The sequence below is a fragment of the Mytilus galloprovincialis genome, chromosome 13 (genome assembly GCF_965363235.1).
Source record: "Mytilus galloprovincialis chromosome 13, xbMytGall1.hap1.1, whole genome shotgun sequence".
Classification (NCBI taxonomy): Eukaryota; Metazoa; Mollusca; class Bivalvia; order Mytilida; family Mytilidae; genus Mytilus; species Mytilus galloprovincialis.
Window position 1 is genome coordinate 40,023,106 of NC_134850.1, and position 22,701 is coordinate 40,045,806.

At 31.5% G+C, this 22,701-nt stretch overlaps 1 protein-coding gene across 3 annotated transcripts; it reads right to left on the reverse strand.

Moving 5' to 3' along the window:
- Positions 1–5,226: 5,226 nt before the first annotated feature.
- On the reverse strand, positions 5,227–22,055 carry LOC143057858 (mitotic spindle assembly checkpoint protein MAD2B-like). 3 transcript variants are annotated; one of them, XM_076231291.1, is made up of 7 exons: positions 21,961–22,055; positions 16,779–16,897; positions 15,406–15,575; positions 14,659–14,753; positions 11,968–12,041; positions 7,861–7,953; positions 5,227–5,604 (listed from the first exon to the last, which is right to left on the reverse strand). In XM_076231291.1, exons 1-7 carry the CDS (start codon positions 21,992–21,994, stop codon positions 5,569–5,571), a joined length of 621 nt encoding a protein of 206 aa, XP_076087406.1. In that variant the 5' UTR covers positions 21,995–22,055; the 3' UTR covers positions 5,227–5,568. The 3 variants fall into 3 exon arrangements, with proteins under 3 accessions (XP_076087406.1, XP_076087407.1, XP_076087405.1); XM_076231292.1 differs by lacking the exon at positions 21,961–22,055 and adding an exon at positions 19,563–20,016 and having other exon boundaries at positions 15,406–15,488; XM_076231290.1 differs by lacking the exon at positions 21,961–22,055 and adding an exon at positions 19,563–19,767.
- Between the last annotated feature and the right edge of the window lie 646 nt (positions 22,056–22,701).

Below are 22,701 nucleotides of genomic sequence, written 5' to 3' on the forward strand. Positions count from 1 at the left end.
ACAGTTAGCAAACTTTGCTTTTGATTATCAATTTGCGTCAAGTTATAAAGCTGTATAATATGTATGTCTTGATATTGTTTCAGTTTCGTTTAAAACGCATCCCAAGTTTTATTTTTTTCATCATAAACAAAATTGGTCCAAAGTATAATGACAGTAATAAGAGTAGGTGTGCAGTAAAATACTTTAAAAAAGTGAAACCATTGAACTATATTTTTCGCCTTTGACAGTCACACTCCTAATCTTGAGTGGTATCTTTAAGAACATCAAAACCATTAATACGTAGTAAAACTATTCAAGTTGTACACCATTTGTTGAATAATAATATTTTATTATTTATCAGTATTAAATTACAAGTATTGTTTAGTACATATGAAAGAATGAAGCAATACAACTAAAGAAGATTTAAGTTTAATCAATCTAGCATACATTGCTGTTTTTCATGTAACAATAACGTAATGTAACCGTAGCCTCAGTAATTATTGTTACATTTGTAATTAATCGGTTCCTCACCCAACTTTGCATTCCGGCAATTAGTCTCCAATGTAACAATAATATTTTTATTATTGTTACATTTCCATGTAACCGTAGCCAGTGCCTATTAAAAATGCAACTAGCACAACCCCTCTTAGGTTACCTTAATCTAATTGCAACTGTTGTGTATTGCATGGTTATCGTGGTTTTTTGTGGGGTTCTTTTTGCTCAGTCATAATGTTTTCGTTGTTTGTACAATGTTGTTTGTCTTTAGGTAGTTTGTTTTGTTTTGACAAGGCATTGAAAGAGGGACGAATGATACTAGAGGGACAGTCAAACTTAAAGTTTGAAAATAAGCTGACAACGCCATGGCTAAAAATTAAAAAAAAAAACCACACAAATAATAGTACAGAAGACACAACATAGAAAACTAAAGACTAAGCAAAACGAACCCCATCAAAAACTGGTGCTTCGGAAGGGTAAGCAGAGGGACGAAGGGTACCAGGGGGACATTTAAACGCATAAATCGAAAATAAACTGACATTTTCGCTAAAACAAGAAAACGATATACAGGCAAACAATAGCACACAAAACAAAACACAGAAAACTAAAGACTAAGCACCACGTTCGTTTTTCATTTGTTTGATATTTTTTATCATGAAATGTCATTACAAAATACATAAAGATTGTAATAACAACTACCACATATCAAAATATATAATTATATAAATATTCATGCTTCTTTTTTTCTAATTTTCCACCTTATATCAAAAGTTCAACTTTGTTTTTTTCGTTGTAGTTGAATTTTTGATAAAATATTATCATATTTTTGTGACAAGGTCGATTTCAGTCTTTATATTTCTGCCAAAGTATTTGGTTTTAAACAACATTATATAAACATCATGCATGTCTGTGTCAGTTTGTTGAGCAAAGGGGTGAATATTTTATTTGTCATCAATTTGAATTGTGGCTTATATAAATAGGATAAATGATAAAATTTAAATACATTTCTGTAGGTAGGGTTAAAAAATATACATCAATTTTCAGGCGAATGCTAGAAAAATGTCAAACAGGACAATGACCTTGTAAGTTCAAAGATGTAGAGTTCAAGTTTCCCCATATCATATTTTAAAAGATGTTAAAGCAGTTTTCTGGTATAGTAATGATATACCAAACATGTTGGGAGAAAATTCAATAAAATTTGTACATAAAACAGCTTGTGTCAGATCCCTTTTGTATCAATGTTCATACAAAATAACAATAAACTAAATTATGAAAAACAGTAAACGTACCAAAAATCTTTTCTTTAAACTGTCACTGTGTTTTAGGTTTGATCATGTATATGTTTACAGATGTTTTTACGTTCTTTTAAATGGGGTCAGATTGGGGTTCAGTGAAAATAACTGAGGAAACATAAACATTTTTTTTCAACTTTATTTCAACATAGGAATCATGTGATATTCCTATGTTCCACACCACAAGGTGTGTGTTAACCATCTGTTTGAGTCTACAATATAATACTTTCTGCGAGTCATTGGTCTCATGGAATGTCTTCACTTCAAAAATCTGCTCCATCTAAAAAATCTTGACCTGAATGTTGCATGGATAGATAAAACTAGAGGCTCTTAAGAGCCTGCATGTGTCGTTCACATGGTCTATGTGCATATTAAACAAAGGACACAGATGGATTAATGACAAAATTGTGTTTTGGTGATGGTGATGTGTTTGTAGATCTTACTTTACTGAACATTCTTGCTTTTTACAATTATCTCAATTTATAATGAACTTGCCCCATTAGTTACAGAGTAAATTTTTTGTTAAAATTTACAAAAATTTACAAAATTTATGAAAATTACTAAACGTTGACTATACAGGGCAATAACTCCTTAAGGGGTCAACTGACCATTTTGGTCATGTTGACTTATTTGTGGATCTTACTTTGCTGAACATTATTGCTGTTTACAGTTTATCTCTATCTATATTATTCAAGATAATGACAAAAGACAGCAAAATTTCCTTAAAAATTACCAATTCAGGGGCAGCAACCCAACAACTGGTTGTCTGATTCATCTGAAAATTTCAGGGCAGATAGATCTTTACTTGCAAAACAATTTAACCCCATGTCTGAATTGCTTTTAATGCTTTGGTTTCAGAGTTATAAGCCAAAATCTACATTTTACCCATGTTCTATTTTTAGTCATAGCGGCCATCTTGGTTGGTTATCTGGGTCACCTCACACATTTTTTAAACTAGATACCTCGATTATGATTGTGGCCAAGTGTAGTTAAATTTGGCCCGTTAGTTTTAAAGGAGAAGATTTTTGTAAAAGATTACAAAAATTTACGAAAAATTGGTAAAAAATGACTATAAAGGGCAATAACTCCTTAAGGGGTCAACTGACCGTTTTTGGTCATTTTGACTTATTTGTAGATCTTACTTTGATGAACATTCTTGCTGTTATCTCTATCTATAATAATATCCAAGATAATAGCCAAAAAACGGCAAAATTTCCTTAAAATTGGCAATTCAGGGGCAGCAACCCAACAACCGTATGTCCGATTTGTCTGAAAATTTCAGGGCAGATAGATCTTGATCTAATAAACAATTTTACCCCCATGTCAGATTTGCTCTAAATGCTTTGGTTTTAGAGTTATAAGTCAAAATCTACATTTTACCCCTATATTCTATTTTTAGCCATGGCTGCTATCTTGGTTTATTGATCGGGTCATGCCACACATTTTTTTTATACTAAATACCCCAATGATGATTGTGGTCAACTTTGGTTAAATTTGGCCCAGTAGTTTCAGAGGAGAAGTTTTTTTGTAAAAGACGACGCCGGACGCTGGGCGCCAAGTGATGAGAAAAGCTCACTATGTCTTTTGGGCAAGGTGAGTTAAAAAAATATGCTCATCCCCTTCCTTAAATTGGTATCCATTTGATGTATAAATACTTAGCCACAACCGCAATGAATGTTAAATCTGATTCATTATGTATGAAAAGATAAAGACTGCACATAAAACAATCCTTCAAGGCTAGCAACAACCCCCCCCAGTGGTATCTAGTTGGTCTGTTGCAAGGTCATATGTTAGCTCCTATCCTGTTGTATCAATTCAATGCTGAATATGCATTATATGAAATATAAGAAATATGTTTGTTATTGAATTTATAGCATGCAACAATCAATCAATCAATCAATCAATCATTCTAATTAGCTATAAAATGTCTAAAATTTAAAAGTTAATGTAAAAAATGTAGGAGATTGTTTTTCATTTGTTTGATTTTTCATCATGAAATGTCCTCATAGAATACATACAGATTTTAATATTAAAGTAAAAACATATCTATATATATATAAATATTCATGCTTCTTTTTTCTGTTTTTTAACCTCATATCAAAAGTTCAACTTCCAGTCTTTATATTTCTGTCAAAGTATTTGGTTTGATCAACAAAAATCTTTTCTTTAAACTGACACTGTGTTTTAGGTTTGACCATGTATATGTTTACAGAAGATTTTTAAGCTCTTTTAAATGGGGTAAGATTGGGGTTCTGTGAAAATAACTGAGGAAACATTGGCAATTTTTTTAAACATGATTTCCAAATAAGAATCATGTGATATTCATGTGTTCCACACCACAAGGTTAGCACGTTAAACAAGCAGACATGTAATATTCATGTGTTCCACTCCAAAAGGTCAGCATGTTAAACGAGCAGACATGTGATATTCATGTGTTCCACTCCAAAAGGTCAGCATGTTAAACAAGCAGACATGTAATATTCATGTGTTACACACCCTAAGGTAAGCATGTCAAACGAGCAGACATCTAATATTCATGTGTTACACACCCTAAGGTAAGCACGTCAAACGAGCAGACATGTAATATTCATGTGTTACACACCCTAAGGTAAGCACGTCAAACGAGCAGACATGTAATATTTATGTGTTCCACACTAAAAGGTTAGCATGTTAAACAAGCAGACATGTTATAGTCATGGTATGCTCACAGTTTGGTATAAACATAGTCACATGATATTCATGTACTTTGACCTATAATGGTTTACATTTACATATTGTAAATTGGATGAAGAGTTGTCTCATTGGCACTCAACCACATCTTCTTATATCTATGGAAAAAGCCACCTGATGATATCAACTTGATAAAAATATATGAAATACATGTGGCAAGATCATGTCAATCTAGTATTATCTGTGATCACAAAATCCTGCATTCACTAGTGAAGAAGTCCCATGGAAAAAATTAACAATATTATCTATGTATGACATGTCTACCTGTTATATCTGTTTGTTTTATTCATACATTGTTGTCAATAAAATGGAATTGTATGTGACTGTCATACAAGTGACAGGTTTAGCTAGCATTTTCTACTTCAGAAAATGCCTGTATCAAGTCAGAAACAAGACAGAAGTTATCCATTTGTTTAATGTGTTTGAGCTTTTGATTTTGTTATTTGATTTATAAGAACTATCGTTTTGAATATAGTTGGTATTTTTGTTATTTTACTTTTTGCACTCCTTGACAAATCAATATTTTCTAAGTTATCTCCCTCTGAAGATGTTTCCTTGTTCTTAATGATAGAAGCATTGTAAAACATCTTTTAAATGTAAGTTGGTAATAAATTATTATCAGCCACTTCATATTCCTATTTTATCAACATGTCATCATCCTGAACATGCATATAATACATTTGTACATTGTACTTGTAACAACACCTTCTGGCTTGAATAAAAAAGACAATTTACATTGATAATGAAGTCTTTTATTGTGAATTTGTCAACCACTCTCAAACAGACAATTTGTTCCATAATAGAATGTCTCTTACATTTCCATGACCTTCATAATAATGTACAGTGGAACCATATTCGCCTTACGCAAGTTTCAGATCATTCTAGCAGTTGGAATACATATGAAATACATATGCTAAAAGAAAACTGTTTATCACTGCAATTTTGCCCATTTATTATCAAAACCAGAAAAACAGTTTTTCTACCCAGTATTGTAACTATACAGTATGAATCTGGTTTTCACATACAAAGTGATTGGGTTGTACTTTTGACACCCTTCTTTATGACTTCTGCATTATTTTATTGAACTTTCTTCTGCGTATAACTGCATCTGAAAATAAAAGTTGAAAGATCTTAAATTTATATTATTTTTCATTACTGTAAATTCAGAAATTATTGGATGCATTAATTATTGCAATTTTGTCATTTTGGACCACAATGCCATATAATTTTTTGCAATATTGAGAAAATCCTGTTTAATTCTTATAAAAAAAATCAAAATGTGAGTTTTAATTATTGCGATTATTACCCTGTCGCATTTTTCCCAATAATAAAAACATTTGCAATAATTTCTGACTTTACAGTAGCTCTGCAAAGTAAACCATCTAAAATTATATAAACATCTAATAATATAAAACAATAAAGAACTGTGCCATGTGCACATGATACGCCCATTGCTTTTTTAAAGAATAAAGTTCTGTAACTCCTCATTGTCATATCAGAAATTTATAAAATAAAAATTAATTAACCTGGACGGACGGACGGACGGACGGACGGATGAACGGAGCCACAGACCAGAAAACAAAATGCCCCTCTACTATCGTAGATGGGGCATAAAAAGAGATAATCTTAACAGATATAAACATTTCACATTTTCGTTCAGAGGGCAGCAGAAGCACAACTCTGGGTGGGGAATTTTCTCAATGCTGGTGGCCTTAAGCTATTTCCATTCTTTTTGGTCGGGTTGTTGTCTCTTTGACTGATTCCCCATTTCCATTCTGAATGAAATTCACCAATGTTTCATGAAAACTTTTCAAAGCATTTTTGAATGTCTGAAAAACTGGAAAATCACTCTTTTTTGTTGAATAATACCCCATACACAGCTACTTTTGCATAGGTACAATTTCAGTACCAAAAATCTGTAGTTCTGGAAAAATATGAACACCCTTAAGAAAATGGAAAAAAATCCCCCAAACTTTTTTACCCCCACACCCCTTTGGAGCAATTAGCTCAAACATAAACCCAGCCTTCCCTTTGTAGTATGGAACCTTGGAGTACAATTTAGAGAGATCCATAGACTTTAACACAAGTTATTGTTTGGAAACTAGAATAATGCTGTTATGGCCCCTTTTTTGTCCCTAATTCTTGCATGTTTTGGGCAATTGCCCCTAAACACAATCCTAGCCTTCCCTTTTATGATATGGAATATTGTTGTATGTCAGAGAGATCCATACACTTACACACAAGTTATTGTCTGGAAACTACAAAAATGCTTGTTTTTGGTCCCTAATTCCTAAACTGTTGGTACCATAACTCCCAAAATCAATTCCAACCTTCTTGTTGTGGCATTGAACCTTCTTATAAAATTTCATAGAGATCCATTCACTCAAACTAAAGTCATTGTTCGGAAACCAAATATGTCTTTTGGACGAAGACGACGCAGACAACATCATCATACCATCATACAAATAAAAAAAAATATATGCGGTTGTATAAAAATTGATGTGTTTGTTACATTTTTGCTTTATGCTTTACTGTATCAGTTTAGCAAATAAAATCTGGCTAAAAGCTACAACCATTAGATTTTCAGGAACATCTTTATCTTGTCTATTATTCAAATAAATTTAAAGTAACCAAACTTGATTATTTTTGTATATACTGGTTAAAGATATATGTTACAATACAAGATCATGCTTTTCTCAGACTGTTTGTGCTAAATCCTTTGGATGTATTCTGATTGATACATTAGTCTGGGAGAAAAAGATTTCGATATATATATCTCATGATCTTCTATTATTTCACTTTTGTTCTATATTGCAAGGTTCTAAAAAAAAGACCAAATTAAGAAAATCAAGAATCACTTTTAATTTATATGTCTTATACAGTTTTTCCAAAATTGCTAGGTTCATCAAAGACTGTTTAATCATCACTAGGGAAGTCATTGCTAAGGAGAGATAACCTGTATTACATATTTTAGATGTGTTGTGGTTATCTCTATGAGTTTACTCTCCTGATCCTAGATGATCAGACTGTTGGGTCAAAAACTGAATTGTACTCTGATTGGCCAATATTTTTAACATATTTATATAGTTAGAAACATAATCCACTAGAAAAAAAAAACTGTTTCCAAATTGTAGGGACTGATTGAAATAATTAAAAAAGAAGTATTTTTCAGCATATTTAACCTATATGATTTTTTCTTGTCAATCTGGAGCTTTAACATGAACAATGATGTTTTTCACTTATAATTTCCAGGCTATCTAACAGCCCTTTATGTCATACCTTGTAAGTTCTAACACTAAAAATATGTCAGTTTCCCTGGATTCTGCGTTTAAATTATCTAAAGCTTATCCACATATTTCTATACCTGTAAGTAATCTGAATTAACAGCTTTTAATGGAATCATTTTAGCATCTTCCAAAGTTGTCTCCCTTTCGTCTGCCAAAATCCATGGAAAATCCTGGAATTCAAAATATGTTTATCAATGTAAAAGTGTGACAAAATCATATTTAGTATGTAATCCTTCCATGTTGATGGTTTATTGTTAACTAAAGAAAAAGAAAAAAACATTAAGCTGTATTGAAATACTCAAAATGATCTTCTTAATTCTAGTTCTTAGGATACTGTGTTGCTTGCATTTCAATATCAATTAACCATTTGACAATAAATCTATATCTACCATGATTTACCTTCCTTCTCACTAAAAGTTTTTATTTTCTAGGATTGATATACAAGTCTTATATTTCTTGTTAAAAGATGTGGAGTATTTATTGACAAGACATTTTTCATTTATTTTTCAGAATTTGGCAGCCATTCTTTTGCTAAAGTCATGATTATATGGAAGGTTTTTCTATTAACAGATATAATTTATTAATGAAATAAAAAACCATATTTAATGTTGATCAACTTCAAAGAATCTTAAAGTAAACAATTAAATGAAGAATATCTGTCAGAATATTGTAATCTCAAAAAAATGTCTGTCAAATCTGACAGTCACAATAAAAATAATTGTCTGTGTGTGCTTTCATGACAATTTTTGTGAGTCTACTGGTGTTAGTGTTAAAAAAAGTAAAAGATGATATGCATACAATAAAAGCTTATTGAAACTGTTAGAAATAATATTTTTAATAACATTTTTCAATCACAATTAGTTGCTATCATTCAAAATATTTTGACAAATGATTGAATCATATAAATATTGCTGTTCAAATGTTGTGGAGGTCAATGCAGCAAAAATTTTATGATACTAGGGACGAAAGACATTGAAAGGCAAAGTTGAATATTGCTATTAACTTCATTCATAAATCCTGACAGAAAAGACGATTGCAAAATTATTTACAGAAATGAATATAATGCCATCTACAATATGTGTTTCAAATGATGCTTATTTGGTCTTTGTGGTTGTTTATTTTTATAACATAAATCAGCAGGAAAAGTTATTTAATCAAAGAGCAGAATGCTCTGAGGGATACGATTGCCATATAGTTTTCATTGACACATGTATAGCAGTTCTGCCAACTTTTCATTAAGCAAATTCGTGAGATTTGGCCAAAATAGAAAAGATCAAAGAGGAAAAAATTGATCCAAGGATACTGCTGCAAAAAAGCATGAACATGCGTGAGTCTCACGCATTTTTGGCAGCCCTGGCCTTGATAGTCCAAATAATTATGACGTCTTGAAAGGCTATTATATTTTTTTTTCTTTGACGCCTTACTTCGACGTCGAAGTAAGGCTTCAAAGAAAAAAATTATAATAGCCTTCGAAGACGTCATAATTATTTGGACTATGGCCTTGAAGGCATAAAACTTTGCTCAGTGCTTGGAGCACAAAAATCATGCTCGAAAAAAGAAATCAAGCAATTTCATTGGTTGATTTTCGAGTATGAGTACAAAAAAACTGACTCGAAAGTTTTATGACCGCAAGGCCTGGTATAGCTGGATAGACTCATAGTATTACTTTCAAAACTAATTCAACTGCACATGCAAAGGTAATATAAATCTGAATAGTCACTCAACTTTAAAAATAGCTAATCCTGGATACAAGTGTACGAGCAATGTACTTATTGTGTTTTATTTGTGTGCTATCAATTCCAAGTTTACTTTCCACAGCAGTCACTGAGAGAGAGAGAGAGAAGGTATTTCACTTCATAGTTCGAGATTACTCTGATGTCCGACGGCTGATTTGCCAGACAAGCTGGGACCGTGGGGGACTTTTATGCTAGTATACTTAAACTACAAACTTAAATAGTCCCAGTCCCATATATTATATCAAGTATTATTGGATGCCGAATTGAATTTTAAATAGGTGCCGATTTGACTTGTACTGACTATTCACTTCGTATCTTATCACCGTTAATTCTAGGAGGAACCCCATTTCCCAGTCCCGTATATTATATCAAATATTATTGGATGCCGAATTGACTTTTAAATAGGTGCCTATTTGACTAGATGCCGATTTAACCAGGTGCCGATTTGACTTTTTCTATTGGTGCCGATTTGACTTGTACCCAGTAATCTCGGACTATTCACTTCGTATCTTATCACCGTTAATTCTAGGAGGAACCCCATTTCTAACCCTTTAATTATTAATTTCCTTTGGGTCAGTGGGCATGAATCCTTCCGTACACACTCCTCAGTTTAAATTGAGATCGTTCTTAATATAATACGACGTTTATCGACATCTAACGAGTTAATTTTTCTTGACGATTTTGACGGGAAATACTTCTGAAAGGGAGACAACTCGAAACGATAATATGGAAGACTCCATTTCGGCTAAAGGGGTGTTATAGGTAAAACTTCATTGATTTTAATTTAAATGATGCATATGATTTTAAATTATGCAACAACAATATTAAACCCTCAATAGCAGGCAGACATAGAAAGAATCCAATGAGTTTCAAATTAATTAATAAGCGGGGAATCCAGAACAACCACTCAATCTGATACCCCTTGAAATCAAGAAAACTATACGCATGCGCATTAATACATAAACAAACCCGCGACGTGTGATTTGGAACAAGAACGTTTATTTAATTTATGATATGATGAATGAGTCTCAATTTCTTTATGAGAGTACAGTATCAGTTTCATAACGGTAAAATACAGAAAACTCCACTTCAGTTCTTACATGACAGAAATAGAATTATCGGAATTCAAAGAACTCTCGCATTTATCAAAACTGGGGAATTCCCTCTGACGTGTTTCTAAATTTATAAAAACACTAAATATAAATACTGCTTAATTCTGATTTTCCGTGTTGTTAAAAACACGCATATAAGTCAAGGGAAAAATCAAACATGAAGATTATGAGAAGAACATTACAGGAAAGTTGTTTATGTTCAATCCTTTTGCTTGTTTTTACCTTTTAAAGCAAGACAATCATAAGAATCTGAGATGTTGCTGAATGTTTAGAATAAAACGGTTGACGTGAGGGAATGAGCCCTGAGTCAACGGTAAAAGTCTACAGATTGCTTAAAATCAATCGTATCCCAAAAATAATCAACTTTTTACATATTTTTCTGAAAGATTGCTCACATAGAAATTGCTGACAGAACTATTGTTTCTAAAATAATCGATTTAAAAAATATATATTTATGATTATCCAGTTGATAAAAAGCACAGTAATTGATTTGTTGATATGTGAAGAAAAATACTTTAAAAGTAAATAGACGTAAACCCAATAGGTTATAGTTGTAGGCTTCAAATATATGGTAGCAAATGTCTTCAAATTTGTGACATTGCAGCGTAATTCTATCTAATAAATGGTAAATAATAACTCATATCCTTTTTAAATTTCTATTTCACTGTTATATCTTTTATAAACAAATCCCCAAACATGCCAGAGAGGTAATGGAATTGTACATTCACTAATTTCAGCCTGTTTAGATATTTGACAGACACTTTTAAATGGAAGATGTCAGTTAATAATCAAGAGGTATTCCCCTTATCATTAAATAGTTTGTCCTATTGAATGGGGATTTTTTTTTTGGCTAATGGTGCAGAAATTTGCCACTAAATATACATTTTTACATATATCATTATCAATTATCAAATTTCACTTTGCAAAATATTGGTACATAATGAACATGTCTAGAGTGTTTCTTAAATAATTATGACAACCATTGTTTATTTGAATTTTATTACATTGGTTGCAATGAATTACATTGATTTCCCAGTTAAATAAAAACCGATAATTTCACATGTGAAATAAACGTGGTTATTTCACTCTCTGACTTCATACAACAATAGGCGTTGTCAAGACATCGATAACGGCGGATCAAAACAAACTGTGAATGCGTAAAAAAAAAAACATATAGTTCCTTACATATTTTACATTAATTTCTTTAAAAAAAAGCCATTTGCCAATGTAATAAAAAGAATAACTAATTAAATTAATGTGTTGTTCGGTCACTCGTTGAATATTTTTCTCTATTTGAACTCTTCCATTAATTATTCTATAACTATTTACTTATTACCTTAAGATGTTGTTTTTGTTCAATTGCTAAAGCAGCTGACTCTCTGGTATATACTTGTACAGTCCATGTACAGTCTAAAAATGAAATGAAATGTAACCAACTAAATTTGTGCAAACATTCTTAAAACACTATCTTGTGGTTGGTTTCCTACTGATAAAAATACTGTGTATATCTTTTTTATTTTCTCTTTCTGTTGAAGATCAATACAAGATATTTCAAGTGTTATCCTTTAGTGCTTCAAACAGTTTTATTTGTCTATAATTTCCTTCTATGTCTCAAAACAAGTTTCCAGAACAGTTGTTTTTGCTGGAAAAATCTGCCAAATTTGTTTTCATTAAATTCAAATCAACTAAGGCACAGGCTTCAACCAATGTCACACTAACATTGTAAAATATGTCTTTTAATATCATGTGAAAAATGTTGGTGCTTCACTGTAGAAGAATATTTAGCACTAAATTTCAAAGCCAATTAAAATTAAAATTGACCTGTACTTTATGGTCCATGACAATCTATGTATGTCTGTCTCAAGTCAGGAGTCGTTTGAATTGTTTTACATTAGTCAATTTTGGCCCTATATAGCTACTATGTGGTAAAAGTTTTGCTCATTGTTGGAGGCCATACAGTGACCTATAGTTGTCAACTTCTTTATCATGTAGTCTCTGATGGAGAGTTGTCTTCTCGACAATCATACCACATCTTCTTTTTTTTTATAAGTTATCTGCGGTTTCCAAGCATCTGTTAATTTTTACCAGGTTCAAATATTAATGGCTTGGATTTCATTTCATTTTTGACAAATATACAGGGCAATTGTCATTATGGCCCTCTAAGAACAATTGAAAAAAATAACCATTATCAAAAAGAAAGTAAAAGTTCTGTATTCGTACATTTCAAAAATAATGAAAAACAGAGCTGCAATGTAATTTTTTTGGGAGTTCTATTAATTTTTTCATAAACAATTCTAATGATTGGTGGGCACTGTTCCAAGACCTTTGGTATTATAAATTTCATACAAATAATACAAGATAGCACTGTTATCATGTGCTTATGACACAGCTGTATTTGTATATATATTATTAGTTTTAATTCATATAAATAAAGGCAACAGTAGTATACCGCTGTTCAAAACTCGTAAATCCATGGACAAAAAATAAAATCGGGGAAACAAACTAAAACTGAGGGAAACACATTAAATATAAAACTTCAAATTAGAAAAATAAATTTAACATGTTTATATACTTTAATGGCTAAGTTTTACTCTAAAAGAAGTGAATGTGAACCTTTTTTTAAATTCTTTATAGCATCAAAATCTTCATAAATGTACTAATATTGAATTGTTGACTTCCCAGACACTAATTCGACGATTTTCCCAATATGCAGTGACCTTAACTATAAGACCTTTTAATAACTTCAGCCTATAATTATTTACTTTAAATACATTGGGACTTGGATGGAGAGCAGGGGCAGATCCAACAATTTTAAAAAGGGTTGGGGGGATTCCAACTACATATCCTAATTCAAATGCATTGATTGTTAAAAAAAAAAGGGGGGGGGTTCCAACCCTGGAACCCCTCCCCCTGGATCCGCCACTGGAGAGTTGTCTCATTGCCACTCATACAACATTTTATTTGTATACAAAATGCCACAAAGACAATGAACAAAAATTTGTAAGGGGTCTGTGGAACCCAGTGTCTCACCTATTTTCGCTGTTGATTAACAATTAATAAAAATGTTCCTCTAGATACTATCTTTTGATTGTAAGAAGCTTCTGTTCAGGTTTTGTAAAAATCCTGGATAGTTTATTAATCTAATAAATTTTTTAACTTTAACTGCAGACTGTATGTTGACTGGAAAGAAAACTAAGTCAATTTATAAGTAAATTACAGAAAAAATGGAATGTAATTTTAACAAAATTTCCCTATTTTATAGATTTTGATCATAAACAAGGTATTGTCCAAGTTTGGTAGAAATTCAGGATTGTTTGAAGAAAGTTATTAAAACTTTAAAAACTTTTACCACAGAGTGAATGTAATGTTTCCTAGCAGAAAAACTAAGTCCATTAATTTATAAGTAATAGACAGAAAAACAGGATTTTTTTTTACAACATTTACTTGTGGATTCTATCTCATGTTCATAAACAAGCTTCTGTCCAAGTTTGGTAGAAATCAAGGACAGTTCAAGAAAGTTATTAAAATTTTAAAAACTTTAACCAAAGAGTCAATGTAATGTTTCCTGGCAGAAAAACTAAGTCCCTTTACGAGTATAATACAGAAAAACAGGATTTTTTTTTACAAAATTTATGATAGTTTAAGACAGTTATTAAAACACCTGAAAAATTTCAACATTTTCAGTTGACTGTATGTTCTCAAGGTTACACGTCATTTTTGTTTAATTTTCAACAACTATTTGCATAATATTCCAAGTTTCAGACCTTTTACTGCTGTTTGGTCTTTAAGTCATTTGCACATCTTAACAGTAGCTTAGTTACAACTGGAATAAAGTAAAATGAGATCAATGAAAACTATTTTTAGGAACCAGTAAAATTTTACCACATTTTAGGTACCAAAAGATTCTCTTAAAGCTTAACACCTAAAATCTTAAAGGCCCTCATAGCTACAAATACATCATATGAGTATAATATAAATACAACTGATTATTTGGGATTTCTGAAATATATATTATATATACATATACCTTCAGGTAAAGTTTTTAATAGAGACTCTGTAATGCTGAGTTTTAACAGGAATCCTCTCAGTGACTCTTCCAGACGATACAAATATTTATCATTGCTAAAATAGAAAAGTAGAAATAAGGTGAAAAAAAATTGCATCTATATACATAAAAAGAATATCAGCTTTAAACAAGAATTTACTACAGCTGTCATATATATTTGATCTTTTAAAGATCCAAGACAACAGTTATTTCATACACCAATCATAGTTGACCTATATTGCTAGTAGTGATTGAAAAACATAGACATAATTTGATATACAAGTGTGCATTAAAAGTATTATTCAAGCAAAATATATATGAATGTTACAACATCAACTATAATGTAAACCATAGGAAAAATTGAAGAACCCACATTGTCACTGGAGAAATAAAATAATTGTAAGAAAAAAAATGTATAAGAAAACAAAAATGAATCATAATTTCCTGTCAATATGCACATCTACATAGTATGTCCTTATTATCTACAAAGTTTCGTGAAATTCTGTGCGTGGTTTAAGAGAAGTTGCGATGATAAACTGTTGCAGTAGTATATTGATGCAAATAAGTTGAAAGGGGTATAACTCCTAGAAAAAAATTGAATCGTAATTTCCTGTCGATATGCACATCTACGAGAGTATGTCCTTATTTTCTATCATCTGCATATTCAACCTATGTCTTCCCTGTTGAATTAATTTTTTAACCAAGATAACCTGTTCACATCGTATTTACCCTATATTTTGTGTTGGTCTGGCTACTTCAAAAACAAATCTTTCAGCAGGCTTGTGGTCAGGCGTAACAACTACAACTGTCACCTTAAAAACAGCATTTTCTTTTAGTAACAGACGAATGCTATCGACAGTATTGGTAACATATGATAAAACTTCTGGATGGACACAGATCTGAAAACAAAATATATATATCTTGTTAATACAGCATACATGAGTCGTACAATGAGCTATATATTACTGAGGATTAATTTATTTTTTGTGGGTACCAATTTTCCAATTGATGAAAAATTTTATTTGTGGATATTTTATTTCATGGTACGGCCAAAGTCTGAATATATGCCTATAGAAAATGTGCTCTTTTGAAATTCCTGGTTCAGGTTAACCCCCTAAATCCAGAAAATTGATATCCCACAAATATTAACGAATCCAGAGTAATCACTTATATATATAAATAAATGATAAGATGATACCCAAAAGGCACCTATTTGAGTTTAAACACCTTCATTTATTCCATATTAGTTTAAATGTTGTGTGTGTAGATGTATTCTTATATAACTATTAGACTTTGATGGAAAGTTGTCTCATTATGTGTCCAAGGGCAATAACTTAGAATTTTTCTTATAAATATCTTTGAGATATAAAGCAAATGCCATGCAATTAAGAAATAATTCATGGGGGCGTGAACTTATACTGATTTTACCACAAGTTGGCCCTTTATGCTAAATATTTTACCACAAACAATACAAGTGAGGGATAAAATATCTGCATAAAAGGCAAACCAGTGGTAAAAATAGTATAAATTCAAGCCCCTATGAACTATTTCTATTCTAATAGGACAAATACAGTTATTCTTTGGATGGAAGTGCTCTAGATGAAGGCAAATATTTGCAGATCCTGTAAATAAACGAACTATTATATATATGCATAAAACTGAATAAGTGACATGCTTAAATTATTTAACAATACCGTATTTAGATCGGTCTGAATGGATTTAAATGGCAATTTTACCAATATATGTAAAGAAAAAGTCTTATATCACATTTTAGCATTGTTTGTTTACATTTCCTTGTTCTAATGATTTTTGCTTTCACAATCGTACGATTTCCCGTAAAATGCTTTTATTCTTAAGTCATTGTTCAATAACGTTGAGTAGCTCATTCATATAAAAATTTTGTCATTCAGGACAGTCTTTTTATAGCTTACCATACAAAATGGGTTTTGCTAATTGTTGATGGCAGGACAGTGACCTATAGTTCTTTCATGTACATGTACATCATTTGGCCTCTGATGAATTGTATTCTAATTTTATATCAATTTTATATCTCTTTACATACATGTGTGACGTATTGTAGTTACAAAAAGTATGTTGCTTACTTTGACAGGAACATTGAATTTCCTTTTCTTTTCAAACACTCCAGCAGGGTAAAGTTCTCTTGTATAAAGTATACAGTGTATTGCCACCTCCAGAAACTCACAAAATATGTCAGCTCCAACTGGAATGGAAATTATACATCAGATTCTTTTGAGGATAAGTTTTGACCTTCAATTTAACCTCTAAATAACTAGAGATGGATTAAGCATGAATTATGCATGTTCTATTCAGCTATTAAAAGAAAAAGAATGTCAACATTGAAAGTGAAACAAAGGTAAATCATTTGATTGACTGATTCTATCCACAAATAATCATTCTTATACAGGAACAATTGCACAAGGTTCGATTTCTATTTGTGTTTATGTTTATATCATGTTATGTGACTGTTGTCAGTAGTTAATTGGATGGCGTCTAGACTAAAATACACACAGAACTCTGATATATATTATCAAGTATATGCATTCTTAACTGTTTATTTCAGACTTTTTTAATTTGGATATGTGTTTTAATTAGTATGTTATAAATCAAATATGAGAAATTGATTGAAATAGATGAACGGTGCAGTCTGGTGTATCCGCGCACCTAAGACTTATGACTTCACTTCATACAACTGATATAACCAATAAATGGATAATATTGTGTTAACACATTCATAACATACTTTTATTTTATAAAATCTTCTGTTTGTATGCTTTCACTCTCAATATTTGTGAAATGTGTTTCCAAAATTAGGGAAACCCCTGTTCTGAGAGTTCCTCCAATGTCCGATGATTTTGCGCATACCTTCCAAAAATAGCTTATTTTGAATAATGGAAAGATTTTTTACTACGAAATAAAGCTGAATTTGAACCAAGCACACTGACAAGGATGCAGAGCAAAAATTATTTCAATCTGATTTAAATTTGACTAAAATGAAACAAATTTTATCTGATGATGTAATTTTTTTAATGGAAATTGGCCAAATATTGTAAATCACGGGATTACAGTTATTATTCAACTCTTGAACTTATCAATTTTATTCTTATTTATCCCTTCCGAAGGCTAAAACAATAGTAAGAATGATTTTATTTGTGCTACTGTTTTGATATGGCGAAATCAGCTAATGCACGGTATCAACGGCCACGCGGACACCGGGGACTCCACTGAACAAGATTTTGACATCTATAATACCCCTTTAGGAGACAAATTAAACGCATAAAACATATCATATCCAAATTTCCACTGGCAACAGAGAAATTCTTCACTAGTAGATATCAAAGGACCAGAGTAATAAGTCCAAATCAGACAGAATTGAATTTTGAACTCTTTTGACAACTTTATATGATATTTTTATAGCCTTATTAACCACATGTGTTGACTGTAGTAGATTGAACTGGTCTTTCTATTTGACTCAGAAAAATATAAACCAATCTGTTTGGGACAACTCCCTCTGATATGTCCAAATAGAACATTTGAACAATCTTTTGGGCTTTGATCCCTTATTGAGGTAAATTATTTGTTTTTTTCTTAGCATCCATTTTGAGGAAATTGCAAAAAAATGCTTCTTTGGTTTAAAAATATTTTTTAAATTTAATATAATCATGATAATAATGATAATGACCTTCTTTTCTGAATATAGCCCCATGATTCTATGGTTGACTACTGTTAGGGTTAGGTATAGTCTGGTCTGTGTTTAAGCTCCTAAATATATAGCTCTTTAAATGTGTTGATGATATTGGGTTGGTAGAACCTAATTTGAGCTTCAGATTGAAGATTGAGGTATCAGAGAGAAAAAAATGTCAATTTGATCTTACAACAATCAGGTATCCTAAGAAGATTTATTTTGTTACTACGTGTTATCCCAACCAGGAACATAATTATACGAGGGTGGTAAAGGGTTATTTTCATGCAAAGTTTTCAGCCTTTTTATTTCATGGGATTTCTTGTTTTTCCGTTTTATTATTCGTTTTCTCGTGTTTGGTTTGACGTGCTTCGTGTTTCCCCTTATTTATTTTCCTTGTTTCGTGTCGGTACTAAATGGTACTCTTAATTTCTCATGCTTGTCTTGCATTTGAACTAAATTCAAGGCAGTTCGGGGGTTGTTTTAAATTATGTGTTCCCAGGCTTTTAAATTTAAATGTATGAATATTTTTTTTCTTCTTCAAATCAGATTGAAACTAGCGGACACTAAGCAGGCCTCTACAATCATGACAACAACTCTTTTTTCAACTTGTCCAGTAGGACAAGTACATACCAAAACTTACTTGTCCGAATGAAATTGTTACTTGTCCAAATTTTTTTTATGAAAAATACCCATTTTACATTTTAAGTTCATTAAAGTAAAACAAAACGAATTTAAACAATAGAACAGAATTGGATGCATTTCTTTTGAAATACTTTTCAAAAATATTAGTCAAGTACAACTTGTCATGTCACAGGACAGGTTCTACTTTTCATCAATGTCAGTCTCATCAGACTCATGAGGCACCATCTGATAGGCCTTTACACTCATTGGATTTGTATCCTGTTGTTTTTAAGTTGAAAAAGGTGTATTCAAATGCAATCAATAAAAAGAAGAAGATATATATAAGGTCTGATTGCCAATGAGACAACTCTCTGCAAGAGACCAAATGACACAGAAATTAACAACTATAGGTCACCATATTGCAAGTATTGTTTTTTTTCTACTTATGATCAAATATGATTTTGTGAATTTTATGGTAAATAAAAAACAATATTTTTGTGAAAAATTACCGGTATGGTATTTATTATTATAAGGAACAGAATAAGGTAGCAAAATTAGGTACTGATTTGTCTTGGTCCCGAAATGTCTCCTGCCTTGCCAAACTGTCTATCAATCATGTCTACTAAATATGTCTCATACGGTGCCAAACTGTCTGTTAAACTTGGAGCTGAATCTTTCCAAGTGACAACTGTCCTGTAAAGTTACCTTATCTACAAAGCGCATCATTGATTCAGATCAGTAAGACTGGTTTCCTAGAATAGTATACCTTTTACCTGTTAAAAAGTGCCTGACAAAGAAGCAGTTAAAAATTATCGATTGCAAGTAAACATGTTGAAGAAAAAGGTTTTGCATTTGAATAAACAGAAAACAGAAACATGTCAAATTAATTTTTGTTTTTTGTTTATAATTATACTTTGTTCATCAAAGTTAGATGAAATTTGTTTTCTGCAGAATAATTGTACTTGTCCCGACGGACAAGCGTGATACAGCTTTTACTTGTCCGACCTTTTTTCTCTCTGGTACCGGACAATCGGACAAGCGTTATTGTCGAGGCCTGCTAAGAGTTGACCTCAGGGTCTTCATGACAATAAATAATGACTGCATGATCTACAAAAACTGATGAGTAAATAACTTCTAGTACTTTATTCCTTGATATTTACACTGTACGTGCTACAAATTTTAATTTTTCGTGCAACGTTTTTGCGATTTTTATTTCACATGTTTCCGTGATCATAGCCCCCTGTAGCACCCGCATATACTGTTCCCAGCCCTTACTCAGTTACGGTGTTAATATCTGTGTCATTTTGGTCTCTTGTGGAGAGTTGTCTCATTGGCAATAATACCATAAAGGTAGTAAACTGGATGCGGGAAATTACAGACCGGTCAGTCTAACTTCAATTGTTTGTAAAACTTTGGAAAAGGTTATACGGAAGGAAATGATTGATCATTTAATAACCAATAATTTGTTATCAGACTCACAGTTTGGTTTTCGCTCTGGAAGATCATGTATATTACAATTACTTGATGTCATGGAAGACTGGTCATTATATATGGATAATAATATATCCTGGGACACATTATATCTCGATTTTGCCAAAGCTTTCGATAAAGTGCCACATAAAAGATTATTAAAGAAACTGTATTCATACGGTATTCGTGGATCTATATTAGAATGGATAACTGACTTTTTAACTGGACGTCGACAACAAGTTGCGGTGAAAGGGGAAAAATCTGAATGGCAAAATGTAATTAGTGGAGTGCCCCAAGGCAGTGTACTTGGACCTGTTCTTTTCATTATATTCATAAATGATTTACCAGATGTTGTGGAGTCTATAGTAAAAATTTTCGCAAACGATACTAAAATTTATGCACCTACTTCTAAATCTGATGTCTTACAGAATGATCTAGATGCCCTCTACGATTGGTCCAAGTTATGGGACATGAAATTTAATGTGAACAAATGTAAACAAATCCATTATGGAAGAAATAATCCTGAAAATGTTTATACATGTACCATGAACAATATTGATATCATTAAAGATGAACAAGAAAAGGATCTTGGAATTATTTTTCAAAATGATCTTAAATTTTCTCAACATATATCAAGTAAAATAAATAAAGCCAATAGTATACTTGGGCTGATTAACCGAACTTTTATCTTTAAAGATCAATATACATTTTTAAGACTATACGTTGCGTTGGTACGACCACACATGGAATATGGAAATACAATATGGTATCCGCATTTAAAGAAAGATATTAATGCTGTAGAAAAAGTGCAGATGAGAGCAACTAAATTAATTCCTGATATACGACATTTAAGCTATGAAGACAGATTAAAAGTACTTAAACTACCTTCCCTAACTCACAGAAGGCGAAGAGGTGATATGATACAAGCTTTCAAAATATTAAAAGGATTCGAAGATATATCTTATGAAAGATTTTTTACTGTCATCAGTACAAATACCCGTGGGCATAATTGGAAATTAGCAAAACCTAGATGTAACACTTCTTTTCGATTAAGACATTTCTCACAACGAATTATTAATGACTGGAATAACCTACCAGTTGAAGTTATTTCATCAAAAACTGTGGAAGCCTTTAAAATTAGTATAGACCGTCATTGGGAGTCAGTCATGTATCAGTTAAGAAATTGATGAGGACACAAATAGTTTTCTATATAACTTTTTAATTGTGTGAAATATTGCACCAAATCATGCAGGATTGATGATTGTATCAGTTTTGAAAGTGTACCAAAATATGGTGGGCTAAAAAGGATAGGATCCTTCCATATGAGCCCCACAACGATCTTACAGGTATCTTACAGGTATATCTATTTTTTCAAATTAAAAAAAATAGGAGCTCGAAAATATCAAGGGACAAAGTAACATTATGTTTTGTTGAAACTGGTCACCGTATGACGGTGGAATGTAGTCTGTTTGTTTAAACGAGATATATACTGTATGCATTTTGTGATTCTCCAATCTCTGTCATGATGATTATTTCTAAATTATATTGGAAAAACTTCGTCTGCAAACTATGATGAAAGGGAGATAACAACTTCCGGTTTAAACAATACGACCAATTACCATGTCATTAATATACAGAGTTGTATTCAGTAACGGCCTGTATTTCTCCTCGGATATAGGCAAATAGATATGATTTGACTAACTATAGATTTTGATTGAAACCTCACTATACATACATATAAAGTATAGCATTCACACCATACATGTTTTTCTATATAGCTACAGTATCATTTATTAACATTAAAAAAAAAAAAATACAAGATATTTAACCAATTTGTCAAAAAATTAGACAATTTTGAAATTAAAACATTCATCTGTGATCAATAAACACAGATTCTTTTTTTCTTAAATAAGTCTAACACTATAGTTTAGAATTAATAATGTTTAGATCAAACGTATTTCAAAAAGAATTTTTGTATCTAAATAGTAAAATGATCGACTACAGGATACAAGTTCTTTTTTCCAGCATGAAAAAAAAAAAACACATTTGCTTCAGACGACAAATCACGGTTAGGTTTTGAATAATTTAAAGTCATTAGATACTGGTTTATTTAAAAGTTGTTAAAAAATATTTGTAATTCATCTTCCGGAGCGTTAATTTTTAGTTTGTATAAACGACTGTTATATCGTCATAATCAAACTACGTTTTTAAGTCTATATTTTCACGGGCCA